Source organism: Musca autumnalis, unplaced genomic scaffold (genome assembly GCF_047663935.1).
Source record: "Musca autumnalis isolate F117 unplaced genomic scaffold, ASM4766393v1 scaffold_1, whole genome shotgun sequence".
NCBI lineage: Eukaryota > Metazoa > Arthropoda > Insecta > Diptera > Muscidae > Musca > Musca autumnalis.
The window spans coordinates 234936392-234961575 of NW_027411644.1; the positions used below are offsets into that span (position 1 = coordinate 234936392).

The 25184-nt window shown below is 35.8% G+C and overlaps 2 protein-coding genes across 6 annotated transcripts in view; both read right to left on the reverse strand.

Annotated features, from left to right (window-relative positions):
• The window catches only part of sima (HIF-1 transcription factor component sima), a 519843-nt gene that overhangs the window by 460077 nt on the left and 34582 nt on the right, over positions 1–25184 (reverse strand). The gene's annotated exons all lie outside the window — the stretch shown is intronic.
• Positions 1614–3279, reverse strand: LOC141389248 (uncharacterized). The gene is made up of 2 exons (XM_073960523.1): positions 2941–3279; positions 1614–2696 (listed from the first exon to the last, which is right to left on the reverse strand). Exon 2 carries the CDS (start codon positions 2590–2592, stop codon positions 1735–1737), a length of 858 nt encoding a protein of 285 aa, XP_073816624.1. The 5' UTR covers positions 2593–2696; positions 2941–3279; the 3' UTR covers positions 1614–1734.

Genomic DNA, 25184 nt, shown 5'->3' on the forward strand with positions numbered 1-25184 from the left:
ATTTTATATTTTATATTTTATATTTTATATTTTATATTTTATATTTTATATTTTATATTTTATATTTTATATTTTTATATTTTATATTTTATATTTTATATTTTATATTTTATATTTTATATTTTATATTTTATATTTTATATTTTATATTTTATATTTTATATTTTATATTTTATATTTTATATTTTATATTTTATATTTTATATTTTATATTTTATATTTTATATTTTATATTTTATATTTTATATTTTATATTTTATATTTTATATTTTATATTTTATATTTTATATTTTATATTTTATATTTTATATTTTATATTTTATATTTTATATTTTATATTTTATATTTTATATTTTATATTTTATATTTTATATTTTATATTTTATATTTTATATTTTATATTTTATATTTTATATTTTATATTTTATATTTTATATTTTATATTTTATATTTTATATTTTATATTTTATATTTTATATTTTATATTTTATATTTTATATTTTATATTTTATATTTTATATTTTATATTTTATATTTTATATTTTATATTTTATATTTTATATTTTATATTTTATATTTTATATTTTATATTTTATATTTTATATTTTATATTTTATATTTTATATTTTATATTTTATATTTTATATTTTATATTTTATATTTTATATTTTATATTTTATATTTTATATTTTATATTTTATATTTTATATTTTATATTTTATATTTTATATTTTATATTTTATATTTTATATTTTATATTTTATATTTTATATTTTATATTTTATATTTTATATTTTATATTTTATATTTTATATTTTATATTTTATATTTTATATTTTATATTTTATATTTTATATTTTATATTTTATATTTTATATTTTATATTTTATATTTTATATTTTATATTTTATATTTTATATTTTATATTTTATATTTTATATTTTATATTTTATATTTTATATTTTATATTTTATATTTTATATTTTATATTTTATATTTTATATTTTATATTTTATATTTTATATTTTATATTTTATATTTTATATTTTATATTTTATATTTTATATTTTATATTTTATATTTTATATTTTATATTTTATATTTTATATTTTATATTTTATATTTTATATTTTATATTTTATATTTTATATTTTATATTTTATATTTTATATTTTATATTTTATATTTTATATTTTATATTTTATATTTTATATTTTATATTTTATATTTTATATTTTATATTTTATATTTTATATTTTATATTTTATATTTTATATTTTATATTTTATATTTTATATTTTATATTTTATATTTTATATTTTATATTTTATATTTTATATTTTATATTTTATATTTTATATTTTATATTTTATATTTTATATTTTATATTTTATATTTTATATTTTATATTTTATATTTCATATTTTATATTTTATATTTTATATTTTATATTTTATATTTTATATTTTATATTTTATATTTTATATTTTATATTTTATATTTTATATTTTATATTTTATATTTTATATTTTATATTTTATATTTTATATTTTATATTTTATATTTTATATTTTATATTTTATATTCTATATTTTATATTTTGATATTCTATATTTTATATTTTTTATATTTGTATCCTATGTATAATTTTTAAATTGTTTTATGTTTTTATTTTAAGAACAAAACACACCTATTATATCAACAATCCACAGAAAGGAAGACAAGAACAACAACTTACATGAAATCTTCAATGTCAATGACCTGGGTGTATTGGCATGGTTCCTGGTTACTATACGGACCATAGCCATAACAATAGGCATAGGTCCATGGCTGATTACCTTGACAAGGTAAGGAGGGACGGACGGTACGAGGAAGTGGTACATGTGGAGCATAATAATTGTTGTTTACATGACCATATTGCTGTTGTGGTTGTTGTTGATGTGGCATGCCAGTGCTATTAAAGGGTATCATTGGCTGTGGCTGTTGATGTTGTTGTGACCACTGACGTTGAAATGTTGGTGGAGTTTGATAGACAACAGCATGTGGAGAGGAATGCTGTTGTTGCTGTGGATGCATAATTTGTGGCTGCGGTGGTGATCTATAATCAACAACAGGACCACAACTACCGCCATTGTTGCAAATATAATTTGGTGTTGTTTGATAAACAATTTGTTGTTGTGGTTGTTGTTGGGCCATCATTGGTGATGGATGTTGTTGTAGTTGTTGCGATTCTGAACGACGATAAGGATGATGACGTGGAATTGTTGCGACCATATTTTGATTGCAATTCATTATTTCGGAATTTGTATTGAACGACACATGGGAATTGGAAGGCCATACCGATTGGGGATTTTGATTAAAATTTACACTTGATTCACTTGTTGGCGATATATTGCCACATATTTGAGGAGCATTGATATTATTCGCACAAGATGGATTTGCAACATAATTTACATTTCCCGAAGCGGTTGTTGTGGCTACATATTGTTGTTGATTTTCCGTGGCACAATCGTTATAGATGTCGTCATAGAACGTTGTTTTATCATTTCGGGGAAAGTAACAACTTTCCCATTCACTGCATGAATTAAACATGCTGGAGCTTTTGTTGTTGCTTCTACACTTGTTGTTGACTTTTATTTTTGTTTTCTATATTTTGATTGTAGGTTTTTGTTATTTTGTTTTATATTGGTTATAAGCTGAGCGATAAGAGATAATCTTTATTTTTGCGCGTAATTTTATTTCTCATTCGTTTTTATAAACAAAAATTTCATTTATTTTTATTTTGATATTTTGAAACTTTGTTATGGGTCATATCGGTGGTGCGTCAAAACGTACGAACGAACGAACGACGTATTTGATAGTTTCGCACCAGAATCGCACAGATTCTGTTTTACCGATTCAACCAATATCCGCGGCTAAGGCAAAACGTTTATACACAACCTCACGACAAATTTCAAATGAGCCCACAAACATTACTCGGACCTCAAGGTACTCCCTTCCTACTTCCATTAACACTGTTATGTATGTAGTTGACGATATACACGACGATCGTTCCAAAAAAAAACGCCGACGAAATTTCTTCTTCTACTACTAATTATTATCAAACAAACTAAGTTAAAAATATATAAAATATTTTTTCTTTTCGAAATTAAATAAAAATAAATCCCCCAAACAATGTTAACAACAAAATGTATGTATATTCTTTTGAAGAAGAAGCAAACAACAAAAACCCAGAGGCTACACCAGGTGAATAGACGTGAAGAAACAAAGACCTTAACTAGGTGAAATGTTTCCCCCCATCAACACAACGGTATCGCGTTTCTACTGCATAATGTAGGTTGGACGGGTGACAAGGACGGTGGCGCTCACATTCAGCATTCAGCAACAACAACAGCAGCAACCAAAAGGCCAGTATGGAAATCTCAACAGCATTTTCTTTATCAGTTGAAATATAAAAAAGAGCTTAACTGATAAGATACCACCAGCCAGCCGATCGACCATTTGGACCGCGTTCGGTTCGGTTAACCAAACTTTGAATGAGTCTTCTTCTCTTCATGTTAACATCAACATTATGAATGACGAAAAACAGGCCTCATAGATTATTGGTGGATATGACACACATGGACATACCCTATAGGAACGATGTGAAAATATACTTACGCTTTGGAAAATATTCTTCAGTAAAATCAAAAGTATAGAGACATTGGACGCCGTCAATTCATCATATATATATGCCTCTAATAACAAGTAAAAAAGAATCAGTCGGCTTTGCCGACAGAGATATACCCTCAGCCTGTGTGAATTGAAACACCTTTTTCCCCAAAAAAGGGTTTTGAAAATTATGGGCGACAAAAATATGGATTTGGATAGAATCTCAAAAAGTTTTGCGGGGAGGGTATCCAAAAGAATGGACCGACATATTCCATTTTGAAATTGGCTCTTATTTTGGGTGTCATACCCCTCGAAAGATATCGCGACCACCTGTCGTTTCAGTCGGTCACCGTATAATTCACAGGTTTTGGACCATTATATCAGGAAACATGTACTTGCCTACGAAAGACATGATATCGCTGCAAACAGGACCACTAGGTAAAACTTTTCAACGGATCCTCGCACAGACCCTTAACCGGGTTGCTCTGTTTATGAGATATCACGCGTACTATTTTAGCTAATATTTTCGAATTTTTGTGCTGGAGGTACCGGAAGGAGTGGATCTACAAGCATCACCTTCGAATTTCATCTAATATTCCAAGAAATATTACGGTATGAAAAGTGTGGATCAACTCAGTATTTGGTTCGAGAGTTGTGCTCTGTAGCCACTAGGTGGTGCCATAGAGGGTTTTTACACCGATCGGACTGTTTCCTCAAGAAGTATGGACTTGCCCCTGAAAAAACTTTTACCGTCGTAATTGAGGCAGCGAATGAAAGTTGCTTCAACAAAAATCAAAGTGATTCCAGAGCAGTTCTTAAAATGAACTTATCCAAAATTTTGTGTGGGAGGTACCCGAAGCAATGGACAAATATAGTCCATGTTCGAACATGATATATATTTGGTAGATATATTGGGATGTGTAAATTATGGACCAAATCGGTCACTACCATCAAGAGTTATCGTGCGCACAATTTTTCCGAACATTTTTGAACTCTTTGGGGGGAGGTACCTGAAGGAGTGAATTGATATGGTTTATCTTCGATCTTAAACTAAGTTTGGACAAAATATTGCGAAGGTCAAATTTTGGACCGAGTTGGCAGATCCGTTCAAGAGTTATCTTGCGCTCCAACCACTACATACGGTGTCATAGGGGGTTTTTGCACCATTCAGGCTATTTTTTCAGGAAGTATGGACTTGCCCCTGATGAAAGTTGTACTGTCCTATAGAGGACAGTGAATAGAAGTTGCTACAACAAAAACCAAAACGATTCGAGAGCAGGTTCTTAAGTGAACTTTTCCAAAATTTTGTGTGGGAGGTACCCGAAGGAGCGGGCGGTTTGGCTCTATTGAAACATCATCTAAGTCTAGTAGAAATTTCACGATGTGCAAAGTAGGGACCAAATCGGTTACTCCCTTTAAGAGTTATCGTGCGCACAAATTTTCCGAACATTTCCTAAGTTTTGTGGGGGAGGTACCGGAAGGAGTGGACCGATATAACCCATCTCCGAACTTAAACTAAGTTTGGACAAAATATTACGAAAGCCAAATTTTGGACCGAATCGGTTGATCCGTTCGAGAGTTATCGTGCGCACCAGCCAGACAGACGGACAGACAGACGGACGGACGGACATGGCTAAATCGACTCCAAATTGTCTGAAACACATTTCGTCCAAACATACTTGGGGTCTAAAACCATTATTTCGATGAGACACATTTTGCCCGTATGAAAGTGTATGTACCCTCGTTAGCATAAATGCTGAGGGTATAAAAAGTCACCAAAATTTAAAAAAACATGCCCAGAATATCACCTGAGAAGTCATCACATATACAGATGATTATCCAATGGGTCATCATCGGACCATCAGCTTGTATATATGATGTCCCGATGAGTCATCATCGGTATAGATCATGACCCAATGGGTATCGATGCTGAACCGATGTGTCACGTTCTGTATAGATGCTCACCCGATGGGTCACCTCCTGTAAAGATGCTCACACGATGGGTCACTTTCTGTATAGATGATGACCCGATAGGTCATATTCTGAATAAATGATGATCCAATGGGTCACCTTCTACATATATAGTGGCCCAAAGGGTCACATTCTGCATACATGATGACCCAATGGGTCACTTTCTGTATAGATGATGACCCGATAGGTCATATTCTGAATAAATGATGATCCAATGGGTCACCTTCTACATATATAGTGGCCCAAAGGGTCACATTCTGCATACATGATGACCCAATGGGTCACTTTCTGTATAGATGATGACCCGATAGGTCATATTCTGAATAAATGATGATCCAATGGATCACCTTCTACATATATAGTGGCCCAAAGGGTCACATTCTGCATAGATGATGTCCCAATGGGTCACTTTCTGTATAGATGATGACCCGATAGGTCATATTCTGTACAGATTATGATCCGATGGTCAACTTCTACATATATAGTGACCCAATGGGTCACATTCTGAATAGATGATGACCCGATTGGCCATTTTCTGTAAATTGATGGCCCGATAGATGATGACTTAATGAGTCACCTTCTGTATAGATGCTGACGCGATGGGTCACCTTTTGTAAAGATGCTCACCCGATGGGTCACTTTCTGTATAGATGATGACCCGATATATTCTGTATAGATGATGATCCGATGGGTCACCTTCTACATATATGGTGACCGCACGGGTCATATGCTATATAGATGATGACTTAATGAGACATTTTCTGTATAGATGCTCACCCGATGTGTCATCCTCAGTATAGTTGATGACCCGATTGGATATCTTATGTATAAATGATGACCCGATGGGTCATCTTATGTGTAGATGATGACCTGATGAGTCATCACCGGTATAGATGATGTCTCAATGGATATAGATGCTGACCCGATGGTTCATCTTCTGTATAAATGCTGACACGATGGGTCACCTTCTGTAAAGATGCTCACCCGATAGGATATATTCTGTATTGATGATGATCCGATGGGTCACCTTCTACATATATGGTGACCGCATAGGTCATATGCTATATAGATGATTACTCAATGGGTCACATTCTGCATAGATGATGACCCGATTAGCCATCTTCTGTATAAATGATGACCCGATTGGCCATCTTCCGTATATATGATGACCCGATTGGCCATCTTCTGTATATATGATGACCCGATAGGTATAGTTATAGATGATGACTTAATGAGTCATTTTCTGTGTATATAACCCAATGGTTCATATGCTGTATAGATCATGATCCGATAGATCACCAGCCATCTTCATCATTTTTCTGAATTATGTAACCCCCATTGGTCACCATTCTCCCTCTCTTGACCAGAATTAAGTTTTAATATTGTTCCCTAGCCGAAAAGTGTGGCCATAATTCGACCTTCTAACCGCTTTTAAAATTAGAACAAAAATTTGCATGTTGCCCAATAATTATCTTTAAAATCAGATAAACCATTACGTGAGGAGATAAGGAGAAAATGACTCACATGTCTATGAAACAAAATATAAATTAGAAATTAACAGCAGATTTGAAACAAATTATCATCAATAAATCGTAAGTTTTTTCTTGGAAGAAATTGTTTTAGTGATGGAAATTAGAGTATGTGAAGATGATAATATATGTCATTCTTTGATGTATGCGGATATATGTTTAGTTGAACATAACATGAAAATTTTGAAATATATGATAAGATCGTTTTAACATTAAAGAAGGTAGGTAGAAGCAAAAGTTAAGTGAATCGTATAAATGAGGACCATGATTATCTGCTGAGGGGTCGGTTGTCTAAGGTTGATTGCGTAAAGGCACAACTTTCTTAGGAAATAGAATTAGAAAGTCAATATTTCACTTGTTTTTTGAAGTATATGTCCGACAAAGTGTTGAAAGTGAATTTAGTGACTAAAAATTGGGTCAATAATTGTGGCATTTAAATTGAGCTATCGTGTATTATTTTTAAGAAAGTTGCTCCCTTTCTAGAAATATCCATTGAAATAACAGCAAAGAATGACATGACATTGAAAGGAATTCTTTCCAGTGATGGTCATTTTCAAAGTTCAATGATTTTTTCTAAATACCCCTCGTACTTCATTTTATCAAGATAATGTGTAGTATGTGTGTGGCCCAACAAAATTATCACAAACTATTTCCATTAACAAAATAAATAGTACATTTTAATAAGTAAGCACTAGTAGCATAAATTATTATTATTTTTTTTTTTTTTGGAAAATTATAGCCATAAGCCAGACGTTGACAAAGTACAACACGTTCACACAACATTGAATAAAAAAGATAATAGAACAAGTAAAAATGAAGAAGATCAGAAGTCAGATATTTTAATGGCATTATAATTTTTCAATAAATAATAAATTCGGCTTTATGTGGAGAGCAATCAATAAATTATGTTTGTTATCAACTCAAAAAATGACCAAATTTTAATTCGTGTATTTCATATTTTTTTAAATTCATTTTGGATGGTAAAAAAATTCATAGATATTGGTGTAGATCGTGCCATTTCTTTTGACATTTGCATCTCGTATTACCTTTTCTAGCAGGATGTTGAAGAGGTCACACGAAAGGCTGTATCCTTGTCTGAAACCTTTTTTGGTACTAAACAGTTCGGAGAGGTTCTTTTCAATTTTAACTGATGACCTAGTGTCAGTTAAAGTCATCTTACAAAGCCGGATGAGCTTTGCGGGGATATCAAATTCGGACATTGCATGGAATACCTTTGATCGGAGGGGACTGTCGAAAGCTGCTTTATAATCAACAAAAAGGTGATATGTGTCGATCTGTATCTCTTGGGTCTTCTCAAAAATTTGCCGCAAGGTAAATAACTGGTCAATGGACTTGCTAGGTCTAAAGCCACATTGGTATGGTCCAATTATTTCGTTGACCATTGGCTTTAGTCGTTCGCACAATATCCCTGACACTATCTTATAGGCAATAGGGAGAAGACTTATGCCCCTATAGTTGGAGCATACGGTCTTATCTCCTTGCTTGTGGACGGGACACAAGATGCTCAGGTTCCAATCGTCGGGTACGCGTTCTTCCTTCCAGATGGTGCTAACTAGCTGATACATACACCTTATCAGCGCGTCGCCTCCGGTTTCAAACAGCTTGGCTGGTAAGCCATCGGCTCCTGCTGCTTTATTATTCTTCAGCCGCTTGATTGCTGTTTTTACATCATCTTGGCCGGGTGGTATACATTCAATACCATCTTCTGGGATTGGATCTGTGGTATCATCGTCTTCGCAACTAGTGGATACCAGCAGATTGGAGAAATGTTCCTTTCATATCCTGAGCACGGTATCTGTATCTGTTACCAGATTACCTTGCTGGTATCTACAGGAGGATGTGCCTGTACCAAAGCCATCTGTTTGATGTTTCACTCTTTGGTAGAATTTTCGGACTTCATTCTGGCTTCTGTACATCTCGATTTTTTCACACTCCCGATTTTCCATTTCTATCTTGTTCTTGCGGAAAAGACATTTATCTTCCCTCCTTTTCTCCCGATATCTCTCTCGTGCGCTACGCGTTGCTACTGATTGTAAAGTAGCTCTATATGCCGCATTTTTCTGTTCGGTAGCAGCACGACACTCCTGGTCATACCATGAATTCCTTTGTGGAGGTTTCTGGAATCCAAGTATGGATTTTGCGGCTGTTTGCATGGAGTGGGCAATATATTGTCATTGTGTTGTTATGTTATCGGGACAAGGAGTGCTCGCATTAAGCAATTGGGCTAGTGGAGTGGAATATGCTGTGGCTATCTGTTGTGCTTGCAGACTATCGATGTCCAACTTCCGCGTTGTGTCTGTTCGTGCTTTATTTGCAACGTTTAGACGGGTACATACCTTTGCTGCAACGAGGTAGTGGTCCGAATCAATGTTTGCGCCTCGGAACGATCGCACACCCAACACGCTTGATGAATGTCTTCCATCTATCACAACATGATCAATTTGATTACTTGTTCTTTGATCTGGAGACAACCAGGTTCTCTTAAGAATATCGAGATGATTAAATCTGGTACTGCTAACTACCATGTTTTTTTGCAGCTGCAAAGTCTATCAGTCTCATACCATTGTCAGATGTTTCACTGTGGAAACTGAATTTCCCGACTGTTGGGTCAAAGATATTCTCCTTTCCAATTTTGGCATTAAAATCGCCTAGAATGATTTTAATGTCATGGTCAGGGCAACGGTAATATGTTTCTTCTAAGCACTCGTAAAATATATCTTTGAGCGCAAATCAAGCTGATGTTGAAGAATTTAGCTTTTATTCGAATTGCAGCAAGTCTTTCATTCACTGAGGTGAAGCTGGATACCAAATGTTTTAGTCTCCGACTAACTACGAATCCGCAACCAAACTCATGCTTTATGTCATGGCAGCTATAATACAGTGCGTCACCTTTAGGTGTTGTTGTGACGCCTTTCCCAATCCATCGTATTTCCTGTATGGCAGTAATATCGGCCTTGTACTTTTCAAGTACGTCTGCCAATGCGAAGACTGCACCTTCTCTATAAAGAGTGCGAACATTCCAGGTGCAGATTCGCAGATCATGGTCCTTAAAACGTTTGCGGGGTTCGTCAACTTTAGAGAGGTTTGTTTTTCTTTTCTTTCGTTTTTTCATAGTAGGCTGTTTTTTCTAGGGGAGGGTTACTAACCCGACGCCCAAACCCAAGTTTTTAACGTTCTTATGGGTGAACGCGCGGCACATGTTAGCTCACTACCATTAACGGGTGTTAAAGGCAGTTCCCCATGTGACACCACGGGGAGGTCAGTGTCCACTTGAGATGAAAGAGGGACCAAGATAAATCCTGGGCTTTACCATGTTAAAACCGGTCAGGACCGTTCCTTGGTATCTTCCATCCCCTACGTCACCCCGTATTAACAAATTATTGTAGCGTTTACACGAAGTGAGCTATTTTATTTTTCCTCAGGTTCTAAATTTTAGTGAAATTCCAACTTTAGTGGACTAGAACTTTTAGGGAACAGCATGGAACAGAGTTTCTTTTCCGCAGAATGATGCCTGAGAGTGTCCTCTTTCAGCCCATATATACTTTTGTACCCGTACAGTTCCGTCCGTTGAACACTTTTTTAAATATATTGAAATTACATTTGTAAACATGTGTGTTTTTTCTCTCCGTTTTCCCATATGAATTATAGCTTTTTTTACACAAATGAAAATTTTTTGACATACATAAATGTGTTTTTATACCAATTATTGCTCTGTTCCAGAACCTGCAAGAAGCTACTATTTTTTACTACGATATGATTTTGTCCTTTATGTTATCGGAAAAAAATAGTAAAAATTAATAGATTCTTGCAGTTCTGGAACAGAGCATATATGAGTTTTATGAAAACCCAAGAAGTATTTTTTTTTATGTTTGTAACAAATTTTAAATTTTTTGATTTTTTTTTAATTTTCTTTATTTAATTTTTTGAAAAAAAAAATATTTTCTTTTTTTTGGTTTGTTTATTGGTGTTTGACCGTTTTTAACAGATTGGAACGTATGAAAAACTCAAAAACGCTTATATTTTGACGCAAAATATAAAAAAAACTCAAAATTGTAAGTTTGACCTTGAATTCCTCTGCAACTGCTAAACCGACATTGATTGCTTGTATGGCACCGGAAAGCTGATTGTGTTATCTGTCAAACAAAAAAAGTATTATGAAAATGTCTCTATCCGTTCAAAAGTTACAGAGTTTTGAACAAAAAAAACGATTCTGAACGACTGTGCGTCGGCCGGTTCTTCGGTACCGGATTGACCCGGAACCACACAATACCCGTGTTTCGGCCAGTGGCTGCCATCTCAGTGTACACATGTTTGTATTTGTATCGTTTTTCTATGTTGGGAGCAGCATATCCCGGAATGCCTGCTCCGGATTCTTTTGTGGAAAGCCCAGGACCAATTCATTTGTCCTCAGTCCTCACATCCGCATCTTCCACACTCAAACTTGAATCTCAGGGGTTGTTCTGGACTCGTCCATGCGAGTGTCTACGCTGCTGCATGCTGGGTGAACACAGCCCCAGTGAGTCGTCGTCTTTACAATACGCAGCCCCACACGCACCACTTAACACCAGCCGTTGTTGTTCCAATCCCTAAAAATGCATGCTTTTTATACCCTCAGCATTTATGCAGCATTCATACGGGCAAAATGTGCCTCATCGAAATAATGGTTTCAGACCCCAAGTATGAGTCGATTTAGATGTGCGTTTTTTTCTGTTTTTTCCAAACTTTGCACATCGTAATATTTCTACCGGACATAGACAAATCTCGAATATGAACTATATCGGTTCACTACTTCGGGTAACTCCCACACAAAATTTCGGAAAAGTGCAGTTTTAAACCTCCTCTCGAATCCTTTTGATTTTTGTTGTAGCAGCTTGTATTCGCTGCCCCCCTTACGAAGGTGCAAGTTTTTTCAGGGGCAAGTCCATACTTCCTGAGAAAATGGCCTGAAAGCTGTAAAAACCAGCTATGACATCATGTGTGCACGCGGTTACTCTCGAACGGATAAACCGATTCGATCTAAAATGTATGAATTGTAATATTTTGCCCAAAGTTAAATCAAATTATAAAATGGGCCTTATCGGTCCACTCCCCCACAAAAGTTCAAAACCTTTCGCTAAAATGGTGGCGACGATAACTCTCGAAGGCAGTAACCGATTTGGTCATTACTTTCGGTATCGTAATAGTTCTACGATACATAGATCTGGTTAGAATGTGGACTATATATATGTCAACTCCTTCGGATACTTCCTACTTCCAAATTTCAGAAACATTTTTATTTTTCCTGCACTCAAGGCCCCAATTACAATGGTACAAGTTTTTTCAGCGGCAAGTCCAAACTTCTTGAGAAAGTGGTCCGAAAACTGGAAAAAAAACCTACGGCTAGTAAGAGTAGTGGCTGGTACGCACGACGACTCCCGTACTGAATACTACTTTGGCCCACACTTTGCATATCGTAATATTTATTATTCTTAGATTAAATTCGAAGATGATGCTTATGGGTCCACTCCTTCCGGTACCTCACGCACAAAAGTTCGAAAATATCCGCTAAAGTTCAAAGATGGGCCATATCGGTCCACTCCCTCGGGTACCTCCCCCACAAAAGATCAAATTTTTGGGCAAAAATTATACGCATGATAACTCTCGAAGGGACTAACCAATTTGGTCCATACTTTGCACTTCGTTATATTTCTACCGGACAAAGATCATGTTCGAATATGGACTATATCAGTCTACACCTTCGGGTGCCTCCCACACAAAATTACGGAAAAGAGAAATTTAAGACCTCCTCTCGAATCGTTTTGATTTTTGTTGTAGCAACTTGTATTCGCTGCCCCCATTACGACGGTACAAGTTTATTCAGGATCAAGTCCATACTTCCTGAGAAAATGGCCCGGAAGCTGTAAAAACCAACAAAGGCACCATACCCTCAATAACTCTCCAATGGATAAACAGATTCGGTCCAAAATTTGGCAGTCGAAAAATTTTGTCCAAACTTAAATCAAGTTCTAAGATGGACCATATCCGTCCACTCCTTTGGTTACCTCCCCACAAAAGTTCAAAAATATCCGCTAAAATGGTAAGCGCAATACCTCATAAACGGAGCAACCAATTTGGTCCCGAAATATTTTGTCCAAACTTAGATTATTCCTAAGGGTACCACCCACACAAATGAGCAATATTTTTGCAATTAAGGGTATGTGCGAGAATCCTTTGGAATTTTTTTCCGAAGGTACTCCTAGTAGCCCTGGTTACAGCGATGTGATGTTTTTCGTAGGCAAGTCCATGTTTCCTGATATAATGGTCCTAACAAGAGGAATGACACCCAAAATAAGACACCCTTCCAAAATGAACTATGTCGGTCCATTCCTTTAGGCACCTCCCCCGCCAAATTTCTGAGGTTTTAACCTAATCCATATATTTGTCGGCAAGTTCATACGCCCAAAATTCTGAAGACCCCAATACATACGTTTTCTTGTCAAATACGTGTTCCAATTCACACAGGTTGAGGGTACACCTCTGTCGCAAAGCCGACTGATACTTTTTTACTTCTTGCAATTTAATTGGAATGGACTCCGAGGTAAGATCGAGGAAATAGTGGATTTCATAAGTCGGAAGAATATAACGGTCCCTGCGGTGCAGGTGGGGTATTTGTTTTCCTATTTCACCACTCTGTACAATGTAGACCTATCTCCCTTCAGTCTGGTTCTAATGCCAATGTGTTCTTCTTTGGCACGGTAGTGCCGAAGTTATTCGTCAATTTACACACATACGACCCAAATGCATAGAAAGAGCGTACGAAAGAGAGATAATGTTTTGATTTGTTTTTGTTTTGTAGCGTGCGCACATTAAAAAACACTAACACACAGTCATAAGTTGCCAATAGTTTGAATACATTCACATTTTGGTCTGTTCTCTTATTGGTCACCCCTGCTCTAATGACCCCTACGTGGAATGTATGGGGGTAGCAGTCATGTTTGGAACTGCCGAGGTAGAGTAGCTAAACGTATATATTCCACAGATAAATAGCTGTACTTCAGGTCATAGGCACAACATTAGCCCGCTTTTGGAAGGTCATAACCCTCTACTCTTAGGGGACTTTAATGTTCATCCTTAGTTATGGCATTGTGTCCTCGGAAATTGCCAGAGGGGTTTAAAGCTGGATGAGCAGATTGATAGTTCTACGTTTTGTACGGCAAATGAGGACGCCCCTACCAGAATTAGGGGAGAGTGCCACAGTTCGCCAGACACCTGGCCACCCGTCGTTTCTCTTGAGTCAGATCATCATGAACGCTGTTCTTTCATCAACCATAGGAAAACTAATTGGCTGAGTGACCGCTTCAGACATCTGCCCAACCCTTCTGATGTTCCAGTTGCAGAAAGATGATCGCGGCAGCCGCTCACCTTATACCTGCTGGTCGAATGCCCGAAGTTAGACGACGGGAAGAGCAATTGATCGTGATGAGCATTGTCGTGTGACCCCAGAGTCAGGGAAGTCAATATGTTGGTCGGTGAGCATAAAAGGAAGAAGTGGTTAAATCATCTGAAGAGTTGCAACATTGGAGCCGGAATAAGTGAAGTGTGAAGTCAATCTCGAACACTGGAAAGAAGGATGATAAGACGTTTGGCGACGTTACGCTGAATGATCCGAAGAGGTGCCGAGGATGCACGAGGTTCCTGCCGAGGATGCACCACCACAATTTACAATGGATGATGTGATATTGGACTGTCATGGAATCTTCATGATAATGCTAAAAAACTGGACGTGCCGGGAGTCGAGTATCTCACTAAAGTTATCAACTTGTCGCTAGCCACCCCATATCGTTCTCGAAGTCTTGAAAATGTGCAGGTGGTCCCGCTACTGAAGCCAGGCAGGATGCCATCAAAGGTGAACCGTACAGACCAATTTCGCTTTTTTTCCCGTAGTAAAGAACCTTGAGGCTTTAGTCCTCCACAGCGTCAGAAATAGCTATCCAGTTGACGATCATCAGCATGGGTTCCGTAAACAGCACATCACGACATCAGCGCTGCACGCCATCTCCACATATATTAGTCGGGGACTCATCCAGAGAAAGCAGTGTGATAGAACGGTGAATTATCAAAAACCTTTGTCAAGCACCCCACGCTGTTTGATGACATCGACGGTGTTATATGTGTCGACGCCAGTCGTACGTGGAATTCAGGAACAATAAGTCCAAGCCCGGTAGGGTGAAACAGGGGTTCTCCAAGGTGGAGTGATATCTCCGGAACTGTTTAACCTCTACCTCTCCTGTATTTCGCCCCCTCCAGGCGGCATTTAAATGGTAACGTATGCGGATGATTATACAATCTTGGAGTTAGGTACCTTCCCTGATGTCCTATGTGAAAGACTGAATCTTACTTTTAACCGCCTTTTTTAAACGCAAGGAATATGGAAGTGCCCCACTGAATCTATTGCCACTGTCTTCACGACATGGACAGGAGATGTGAGAACAGCGTTGAATATCATTTCCGATGACATTGCGACCACAAACTATCCCAAAATTCGCATTATTTACAATTTCTCTTAAAAGTTGCAAATTCATCATTTTGATTATGGCATGTTCCTCCAATGGTATTATCTTGTCATATAATTCGAAAAATAAATGTAGAACTCGGTATTTAAATTCACTAAAAACAGGCCACATATAAATATTGGGACTTAGAAAATATTAAATGTGACCATAGCTACTGCATTGATTTCATGAAAAAAATCACAAATTTTTCCATCATTCGATTCATCATGTGAACTCACAAAGTGACATATATAATCGCAGGGGGGACATGATATTATGGCTGTTTAATGTCGTCGAAAAGTTTATGATAGCACTCCGACTAACGCCGATATAATATCAATTGGCAACAATGTTTCGGCAAGATATCAGTCTATAAGACATTGTGATTTATACATTGGGGTGGAACATTGACAGACCTTATTATGGTCAGTGCAACAGCCAACAAACATTGTTTTCTGACCTTGAAATTCAAAAGACTGGCAATAGTATTCAATTTAGGTTGATTGACTTTAAAAATTCATAATGTTAAATTGTTTGTCATATAGTTAAGCTCTACAAGGGGACCGATTCCACAGAGAGAGGGAGAGTGTTCTAAATGACATCTTCAGACGATTGTGATCGGACAATATTTTTTGAACTTATTTGCACTGTCGAGGGAAGAATGGATAACATTTTAGCGTTGTAATAGAAACAACTAATACTGGACCTTTACTTGAGTACACTTTTTACGGGAGGCGTATGTAAAATAGAATAAATATGCATGGTTGCTGATATTGTTGCAGATAATAAACAAGGTATGTAAATAATTATAAAGAGACAATCATGGCCACAACATGTTTGTTGTTTATTATCGAATGTGTGTTTGGTTAACAACCGTGTTTAAATAAACCATCTCCATTTTATGGCCTATGTTTGACTACAAAAAAAAATATTTCCTCAAATTGCTTATTTTCACAGCGTTATGTGTGTCACGTTGTGCTTTATAAAACGTGAGATAACATCAGTTAGACAGTTGATGACACATCTAGTGTTGAGAATTGTTAAGAATATTTATCGGTTGTTATCAAACGAGCCCAACACAAAATTTTGCACAAAAACTAAGAAGTATTTTGTATGTTAGTCATTAGTATGATTCTTACATAGCAACATAATCATATACATAAAATGTTGATAGTGACGTTTTGACCCATAAAAGTCAATAAATTAACCCAGCAAAAATTCGGATCCGTTAGTCATTAAGTAACCCATTACAAAGTAATGTAACTAATTATAACTACCTACTTCACTATTCACTTTGTAATGAGTACGGTGGCACAAAGCGTGCGTGTCCGACTACAAATCCTATGGTTGTGTGTTCAACGTTCACCATCGGCACGCGAATTTTTATACCCTCAGCCTTTAGGCTAAAGAGTATATACACTTTGATACGACCAAAAATGTGCCTCATCGAAATAATGGTTTTAGACCCCAAGTATGTTTGTACGATATCCGTTTCAGACAATTTTGAGTCGATCTAGCAATGTCCGTCCGTCTGTCTGTCTGGCTGGCTGGTGCGCACGATAACTCTCGAACGGATCAATCGATTCGGTTCAAATTTTGGGTATCGAAATATTTTGTCCAGATAAAATAACCCTTTAAGAGAGAAATCGATTTAGCCCAAACTTTGTAAATTGAAAAGTAAAATTGTAATATATTTAAATTCAGAAAATTAAGTACAATATTTTTAATTATATTGTCTGTAAGGAAAATATCCATAGACTAATAAAGAAAAAAAATATTTCCTACAGATTTGTATTAGGTCCGAATATGTACACCCTACCCAAAGTTTGGAAAAAAATGCACTCTTCTTGGATCATTCTGAATATTGTTGCAACATGTAGTTTTTTGCGGCCCTTTCCATCCTGGAAAATTTTCCCAACAGCTAAAAAACCTACAAAAGTATTGTGTTAACTTTTTTCTTCGGGTACGTGGCTGAGGGTATATCTCTGTCGGCTCAGCTGACTGATACTTCCTTACTTGTCTTGTTGGCAACACACAGACCCCGGTCCACGTTGCTGGCCCGTCGTTTTAATGAAAAATTTGTATGGACTTATGCTTGACAATTCAAAAATTGCTATTTTCTGACTCACTTTTTCGGTCCATTGTCAAACCGAGGAGGATTTTAAATGTATGTACAGATTTTGTCTGTAACCTTTCTATTCACATAAGGACTTTCTCGAATTTTTTCGCCCATTGATGCTGTTTAGGATTTATTATCGTCTATGTCCCCTGTAGTTTTGCTAAAGCGTTCTAATTAAAAAAGTAAAAAATGGTTAAGTCGAATTCTCCCGCTTATTGAGACTTATATGTTTTAGTTTTTCATGGCTGGTGGACCGTTGAACCTCACCATTTCAGGAAATTGGTAAATATATCGTTATATATCGATATTCACCGTCAACCCAAATCGACCCGTAGAAGAACTTTCCTCTCAAACACACCAAGTACTGCCTTATCTGCTTGCGCAAGTACCCATGCTTCGAATCCATACATTAGCACGGGTAGTATCAGCGTTTTGTATAGTGTTATTTTTGTTTGACGAGATGTGGCTTTGTTTTTAAATTGCTTACTTAAACCAAAGTAGCATCTGTTGGTCAATACAATTCTTCTTTTTATTTCACAACTGATGTCGTTAGTTGTGTTTACGGCGGTGCCGAGGTAGACGAAGTCTTTTACTACCTCAATATTATAGGAACCAACTTCCACAGTCGGTCCGAGCTCAATGGACGCATTGCGCGTCGACACCATCAACTTGGTCTTCTCACCGTTTACCGCCAGACCCACTTTAGCAGATTCTCCTTCGACCTTCATAAAGGTATCAGTTACTTCTTTTACTGATCGGCCCATGATGTCTATATCATCAGCATAAGCAAGTAACATGTGGCTATTGGTGTAGATTGTGCCACTTCTTTTGACGTTTGCCTCTCGTATAACCTTTTCCAGCAGGATGTTGAAGAGATCACACGAAAGGCTGTCTCCTTGTCTGAAACCTCTTTTGGTACCAAACTCTTCGGAAAGGTTTTTTCCTATTTTAACTGAGGACCTCGTGTCAGTTAAAGTCATTTTACAAAGCCGGATGAGCTTTGCGGGGATACCAAATTCAGACATGGCTTGGAATACCTTTGAACACAGCGGGCTGTCGAAGGCTGCTTTATAATCGCCAAAAAGGTGGTAGGTGTCGATCTGCATCTCTTAGGTCTTCTCCAGGATTTGCCGCAGGGTAAATATCTGGTCAATGTTGGACTTGCCAGGTCTAAAGCCACATTGGTATGGTCCAGTTATTTCGTTGACCATAGACTTTAAACGTTCGCACAATATCCCTGACACGATCTTGTAGGCAATAGGGAGTAGACTTATGCCCCTATAGTTAAAGCATACAGTCTTATCTCCCTTCTTGTGGACGGGGCACAGGATACTCAGGTTCCAATCGTCGGGTACTCGTTCTTCCTGCCAGATGGTGCTACACCTTATCAGCGTGCCGCCTCCGGTTTTGAACAGCTCGGCTGGTAAGCCATCGGCTCCTGCTGCCTTATTATTCTTCAGCCGATTTATTGCAGTCTTTACCTCATCTTGGCTGGGCGGTATACATTCAATACCATCTTCTGGGATTGGGACTGTGGTATTTTCGTCGTCTTCGCTGCTATTGGATACCAATAGTTTTGAAAAATGTTCTTTCCATATCCTGAGTACACTATCTGTATCAGTTACCGAATTACCTTGCTGGTCTCTACAGGAGGATGTGCCTGTACCAAAGCCATCAGTTTGATGCTTGACTCTTTGGTAGAATTTTCGGACTTCATTCTGGCTCCTGTACATCTCGATTTTTTCACACTCCCGCTTTTCCATCTCTCTTTTTCCTGCGGAAAAGTCGTTCCTCCTCTCTCCTTTTCTCCCGATATCTCTCTCGTGCGCTACGCGTTGCTACTGATTGTAAAGTAGCCCTATATGCCGCATTTTTCTCTTCAGTAGCAGCACGACACTCCTGATCACACCATGGATTCCTAGGTGGAGGTCTCTTGTATCCAAGTATGGATTTTGCGGCTGTTTGCATGGAGTGGACAATGCTTTGCCATTGCGCTGATTTGTTATCGGGATGAGGAGTGCTTTGATTAAGCAATTGGGCTAGTTGAGTGGAATATGCTGTGGCTATCTGTTGTGATTGCAGCTTACCGATGTCTAACTTTCGTGTTGTGCCTGTTCGTACTTTGTTTGCTACGTTTAAGCGGGTGCGTACCTTTGCTGCAACAAGGTAGTGGTCCGAATCAATGTTTGCGCCTCGGAACGATCGTTCATCCAACACGCTCGATGAATGTCTTCCATCTATCATAACATGATCAATTTGATTTCTTGTTTTCTGATCTGGAGACAGCCAGGTGCCCTTATGGATGTCGAGATGTTGAAATCTGGTGCTGCTAACTATCAGGTTTTTTGCCGCAGCGAAATCTATCAGCCTCATACCATTGTCAGATGTTTCACTGTGGATACTGAATTTCCCGACTGTTGGGCCAAAGATATTTTCCTTTCCAATTTTGGCATTAAAATCGCCTTTGCAAATATAGCGTTTTTTTAATATCGCATAGGGGAGGTACCGTGCCCCCTCTGGAATTCAATAAAATATGTAGCCTGTTTCGGGGGCCATCCCTGTACACTCCCTGACAATTTCAAGAAAATCGGTTTGGTAGTTTTGTAAATGTAACATATTTGAAAAAGTTGACCACGGCCACTTTTTTTGTTTCGTTTTTGAGTCCCAAATAAGTAACACAACCACAATAAAAAAATATGGTATAGGGGAAGTACCCCGTCTCCTTCCGAAATTCAACAAAATATGTAGCCTATTTTCACCGGCGGTCATCGCTGTACATTCCCTGACAATTTCAGGAAAATCAGTCCAGTAGTTTTTGTAGAAAAGAGTAAAATTGAAAAAGTGGGCGTAAAAGTGGGCGCGGTCAAGTTTTTTAATAATTCAGTGCAACATGCCCTTGCTAAAATAATGGGTTAGTTGGGGGTTTTGTAAGTAGTTACGACTACCAAAAAGTACTTTTAAACCCCATTTATTTGGTAATGATTTTTTTCCTAAATCCAAATCGTTCCAGCCGTTCTCAACTGATGCCATTACCAACGAACGACATTTGATTTGTATTTATATAGATATCAAAAACGGTTGGTGGTGCACATGTAAGCGTTTAAACAACCCTTAATGTTCGTACGCGTAGCACAGTGTGTAGTGTGTTCCGCTACAAATCAGAAGTTCACATGATCAAATCCAGCAGAGAGCAAAATAAAATAGAAATATGAAGTGTGCTGAAATTGAAAACAAATTCCATTTCAACTGTTCTAAAAATAGAACATGTTTTTAGCTTATTTTTCAACTTCTTGTGGCAATAGAATAACTAGATATTTTAGTGGTTACAAAATAACTAATTACTCAGTGCGTTATGTCCTTTTTAAAATAATGATCTAGTAGGGGGTTTTGTAAGTAGTTACGACTACCAAAAAGTACTTTTAAAACCCATTATTTGATAATGATTTTTTTGCTGGAAGTAGTTACTCTTTTCCTACAATATGTCGTAACCACTTATTTAACTACTTATTCGTCAACTTTTACCACATATTGTCGTTGTGGATATAATGGGTTAGTAGGTCAATTTGTAATGATATAGAGAAACTTCGTTATAAAGAAATTGTTTCATGGCTATGGTTTATTGAACAATTCGTTATAGAGAATTATTTGTTGTAGGTACGTTCGTTATAGAGAAGTTTGGCATTAATAGAATGGGAGTATGAAAATGTATATAAGTCTTTATATGGAGAATCATGTGATTCATTCTAACTTACGATTGATCCACAAAACATACCTGCAAAGAAAGAAAAATATTTAATTAAATTGTTTGATACAAAAGTAGAATAAAACTTAAGGTTCATTATTTACACAGAAAAAAATAATTTAAAAAAAAAATAAAAAAATAATTAAAAAATTAATTTACAGTGTTTTATTTATAAATCCACTTAAAACTAGAAAATAATCTTTCACTTAGCCTCAATTATAAATAAAACACTGTAACTTATTTTTTTTTTTTTAATTTTATTGTTGTAAATTGTAATTTTTTATTTATTCTGTTAACATTTTTTGACCACTGAGAACCCCATAACCAAATTAAATACAATTTAGGCCGAAACTTTAGATAAAAACTTTAAAATACCTGATATCGGTGGTACTGTTATATAAATATAATATAATTGTTCCACAAACATCCATCAATCCATCAATGAGTGCACCCCGATTCATATTAGCTCAGTGATATGGGACCTACTGTTTATTGCCGAGTCTGAACGGCATGTCCTAAGGACACCACTTGCAGAGAAGTTTTACATGGCTGAAATACCCAGGAAATGTCGCCAACATCACTGAGGGGTATTTTGCCACCGTTGAAAATTTGATGATGCCTGGCCTGGGAATCGAACCCCCGACCTTTAGCGTGCAAGGCGGGTGTGCATACCATTGCACCACGGTGGCACCCACTGTTATATAAAGGCTATACCAAAATTTGAACATGTGTCCACAATTTTTTGTGGGGAAGTTTGGAACTCCAAATGCCAAGTTTCATCCAATTCGGGACTAAAAATAAAGATAAAATCCTTAAAATACCTGAAATCTGGTGGTACGGCTATATTGGGCCTATAACAAAACTTTGACCTATGCCCAACATTTTTGGTGGGTAAGTTTATGTACCATTCGGAACTTCGAATGCCAAGTGACAGCCAATTTCGGCTAAAAATTAATATAAAATCTTCAAAATACCTGAAATCGGGTGATACCGATATGTGGTGGATATAGGAAAAAATGGACCCATATTGATTTTGCTTTCATATTCATGTATTGTCATCCAAATCTGAAAACTCTGCAAAGTTTTAGCTCGATTGGTCAACTGCAGCGGCGTGGAAAATGAGTTACTAGATTTGTAGTAAACGGACACCAAAGCAAGTTAAATAAAACACTTTAAAATCGTATTTAAAACATGGTGTCAATGTTCAGATGCATGCATATTATGAACGCTATTCCAAGTGGAAAAATACTGGTTATACACTCCGCCTTTAGGCTAACGAGGGTATATACACTTTGATACGACCAAAAATTGCATTGACAATTTGTTTAAAAAATCCACGTTTATGAAACAAGGCCTTGCTTTGAATATTTGTTAAAAAATCCACGTTTATGAAGACAGGCCTTGCTTTGAAAATTTTTTTAAAAAATCCCCATTTATGAAGCAAAGCCGGCCTCGAAAATTTGTTTAAAAAATCCACATTTATGAAGCCAGGCCTTGCTTTGAAAATTTGTTAAAAAATCCACGTTTATGAAGACAGGCCTTGATTTGAAAATTTTTTAAAAAAATCCCCATTTATGAAGCAAAGCCGTGCCTCGAAAATTTGTTTTAAAAATCCACAATTATGAAGCAAAGCCATGCCTCGAAAATTTGTTTAAAAAATCCACGTTTATGAAGCCAGGCCTGGTTTGAAAATTTGTTTAAAATATCCACGTTTATGAACCAGGCATTGCTTTGAAAATTTGTTTAAAAAATCCACATTTATGAAGCAAGCCATGCCTCGAAAATTTGTTTCAAAAATCCACGTTTATAAACACAGGCCAAATTTGACAACTTGTTTAAAAAATCCACGTTTATGAAGACGTTTATGAAGCCAGACCTTACTTTGAAAATTTGTTTAAAAAATCCACATTTATGAAGCCAGACCTTGCTTTGAAAATTTGTTTAAAAATCCACGTTTATGAAGCCAGGCCTTGGTTTGAAAATTTGTTTAAAAAATCCACGTTTATGAAGCCAGGCCTTGGTTTGAAAATTTGTTTAAAAAATCCAAGTTTATGAAGCCAGACCTTGCTTTGAAAATTTGTTTAAAAAATCCAAGTTTATGAAGCCAGACCGTGCTTTGAAAATTTGCTTAAAAAATCCACGTTTATGAAGCCAGACCTTGCTTTGAAAATTTGTTTAAAAAATCAAAGTTTGAAAATTTTTGAAAATTTGTTTAAAAAATCCACGTTTATGAAGCCAGGCCTTGGTTTGAAAATTTGTTTAAAAAATCCAAGTTTATGAAGCCAGACCTTGCTTTGAAAATTTGTTTAAAAAATCCAAGTTTATGAAGCCAGACCGTGCTTTGAAAATTTGCTTAAAAAATCCACGTTTATGAAGCCAGACCTTGCTTTGAAAATTTGTTTAAAAAATCAAAGTTTATGAAGCCAGACCTTGCTTTGAAAATTTGTTTAAAAAATCCACGTTTATGAAGCCAGACCTTGTTTTGAAAATTTGTTTAAAAAATCCACGGTTATGAAGCCAGACCTTGTTTTGAAAATTTGTTTAAAAAATCCACGTTTATGAAGCCAGACCTTGTTTTGAAAATTTGTTTAAAAAATCCACGTTTATGAAGCCAGACCTTGTTTTGAAAATTTGTTTAAAAAATCCACGTTTATGAAGCCAGACCTTGTTTTGAAAATTTGTTTAAAAAATCCACGTTTATGAAGCCAGACCTTGTTTTGAAAATTTGTTTAAAAAATCCACGTTTATGAAGCCAGACCTTGTTTTGAAAATTTGTTTAAAAAATCCACGTTTATGAAGCCAGACCTTGTTTTGAAAATTTGTTTAAAAAATCCACGTTTATGAAGCCAGACCTTGTTTTGAAAATTTGTTTAAAAAATCCACGTTTATGAAGCCAGACCTTGTTTTGAAAATTTGTTTAAAAAATCCACGTTTATGAAGCCAGACCTTGTTTTGAAAATTTGTTTAAAAAATCCACGTTTATGAAGCCAGACCTTGTTTTGAAAATTTGTTTAAAAAATCCACGTTTATGAAGCCAGACCTTGTTTTGAAAATTTGTTTAAAAAATCCACGTTTATGAAGCCAGACCTTGTTTTGAAAATTTGTTTAAAAAATCCACGTTTATGAAGCCAGACCTTGTTTTGAAAATTTGTTTAAAAAATCCACGTTTATGAAGCCAGACCTTGTTTTGAAAATTTGTTTAAAAAATCCACGTTTATGAAGCCAGACCTTGTTTTGAAAATTTGTTTAAAAAATCCACGTTTATGAAGCCAGACCTTGTTTTGAAAATTTGTTTAAAAAATCCACGTTTATGAAGCCAGACCTTGTTTTGAAAATTTGTTTAAAAAATCCACGTTTATGAAGCCAGACCTTGTTTTGAAAATTTGTTTAAAAAATCCACGTTTATGAAGCCAGACCTTGTTTTGAAAATTTGTTTAAAAAATCCACGTTTATGAAGCCAGACCTTGTTTTGAAAATTTGTTTAAAAAATCCACGTTTATGAAGCCAGACCTTGTTTTGAAAATTTGTTTAAAAAATCCACGTTTATGAAGCCAGACCTTGTTTTGAAAATTTGTTTAAAAAATCCACGTTTATGAAGCCAGACCTTGTTTTGAAAATTT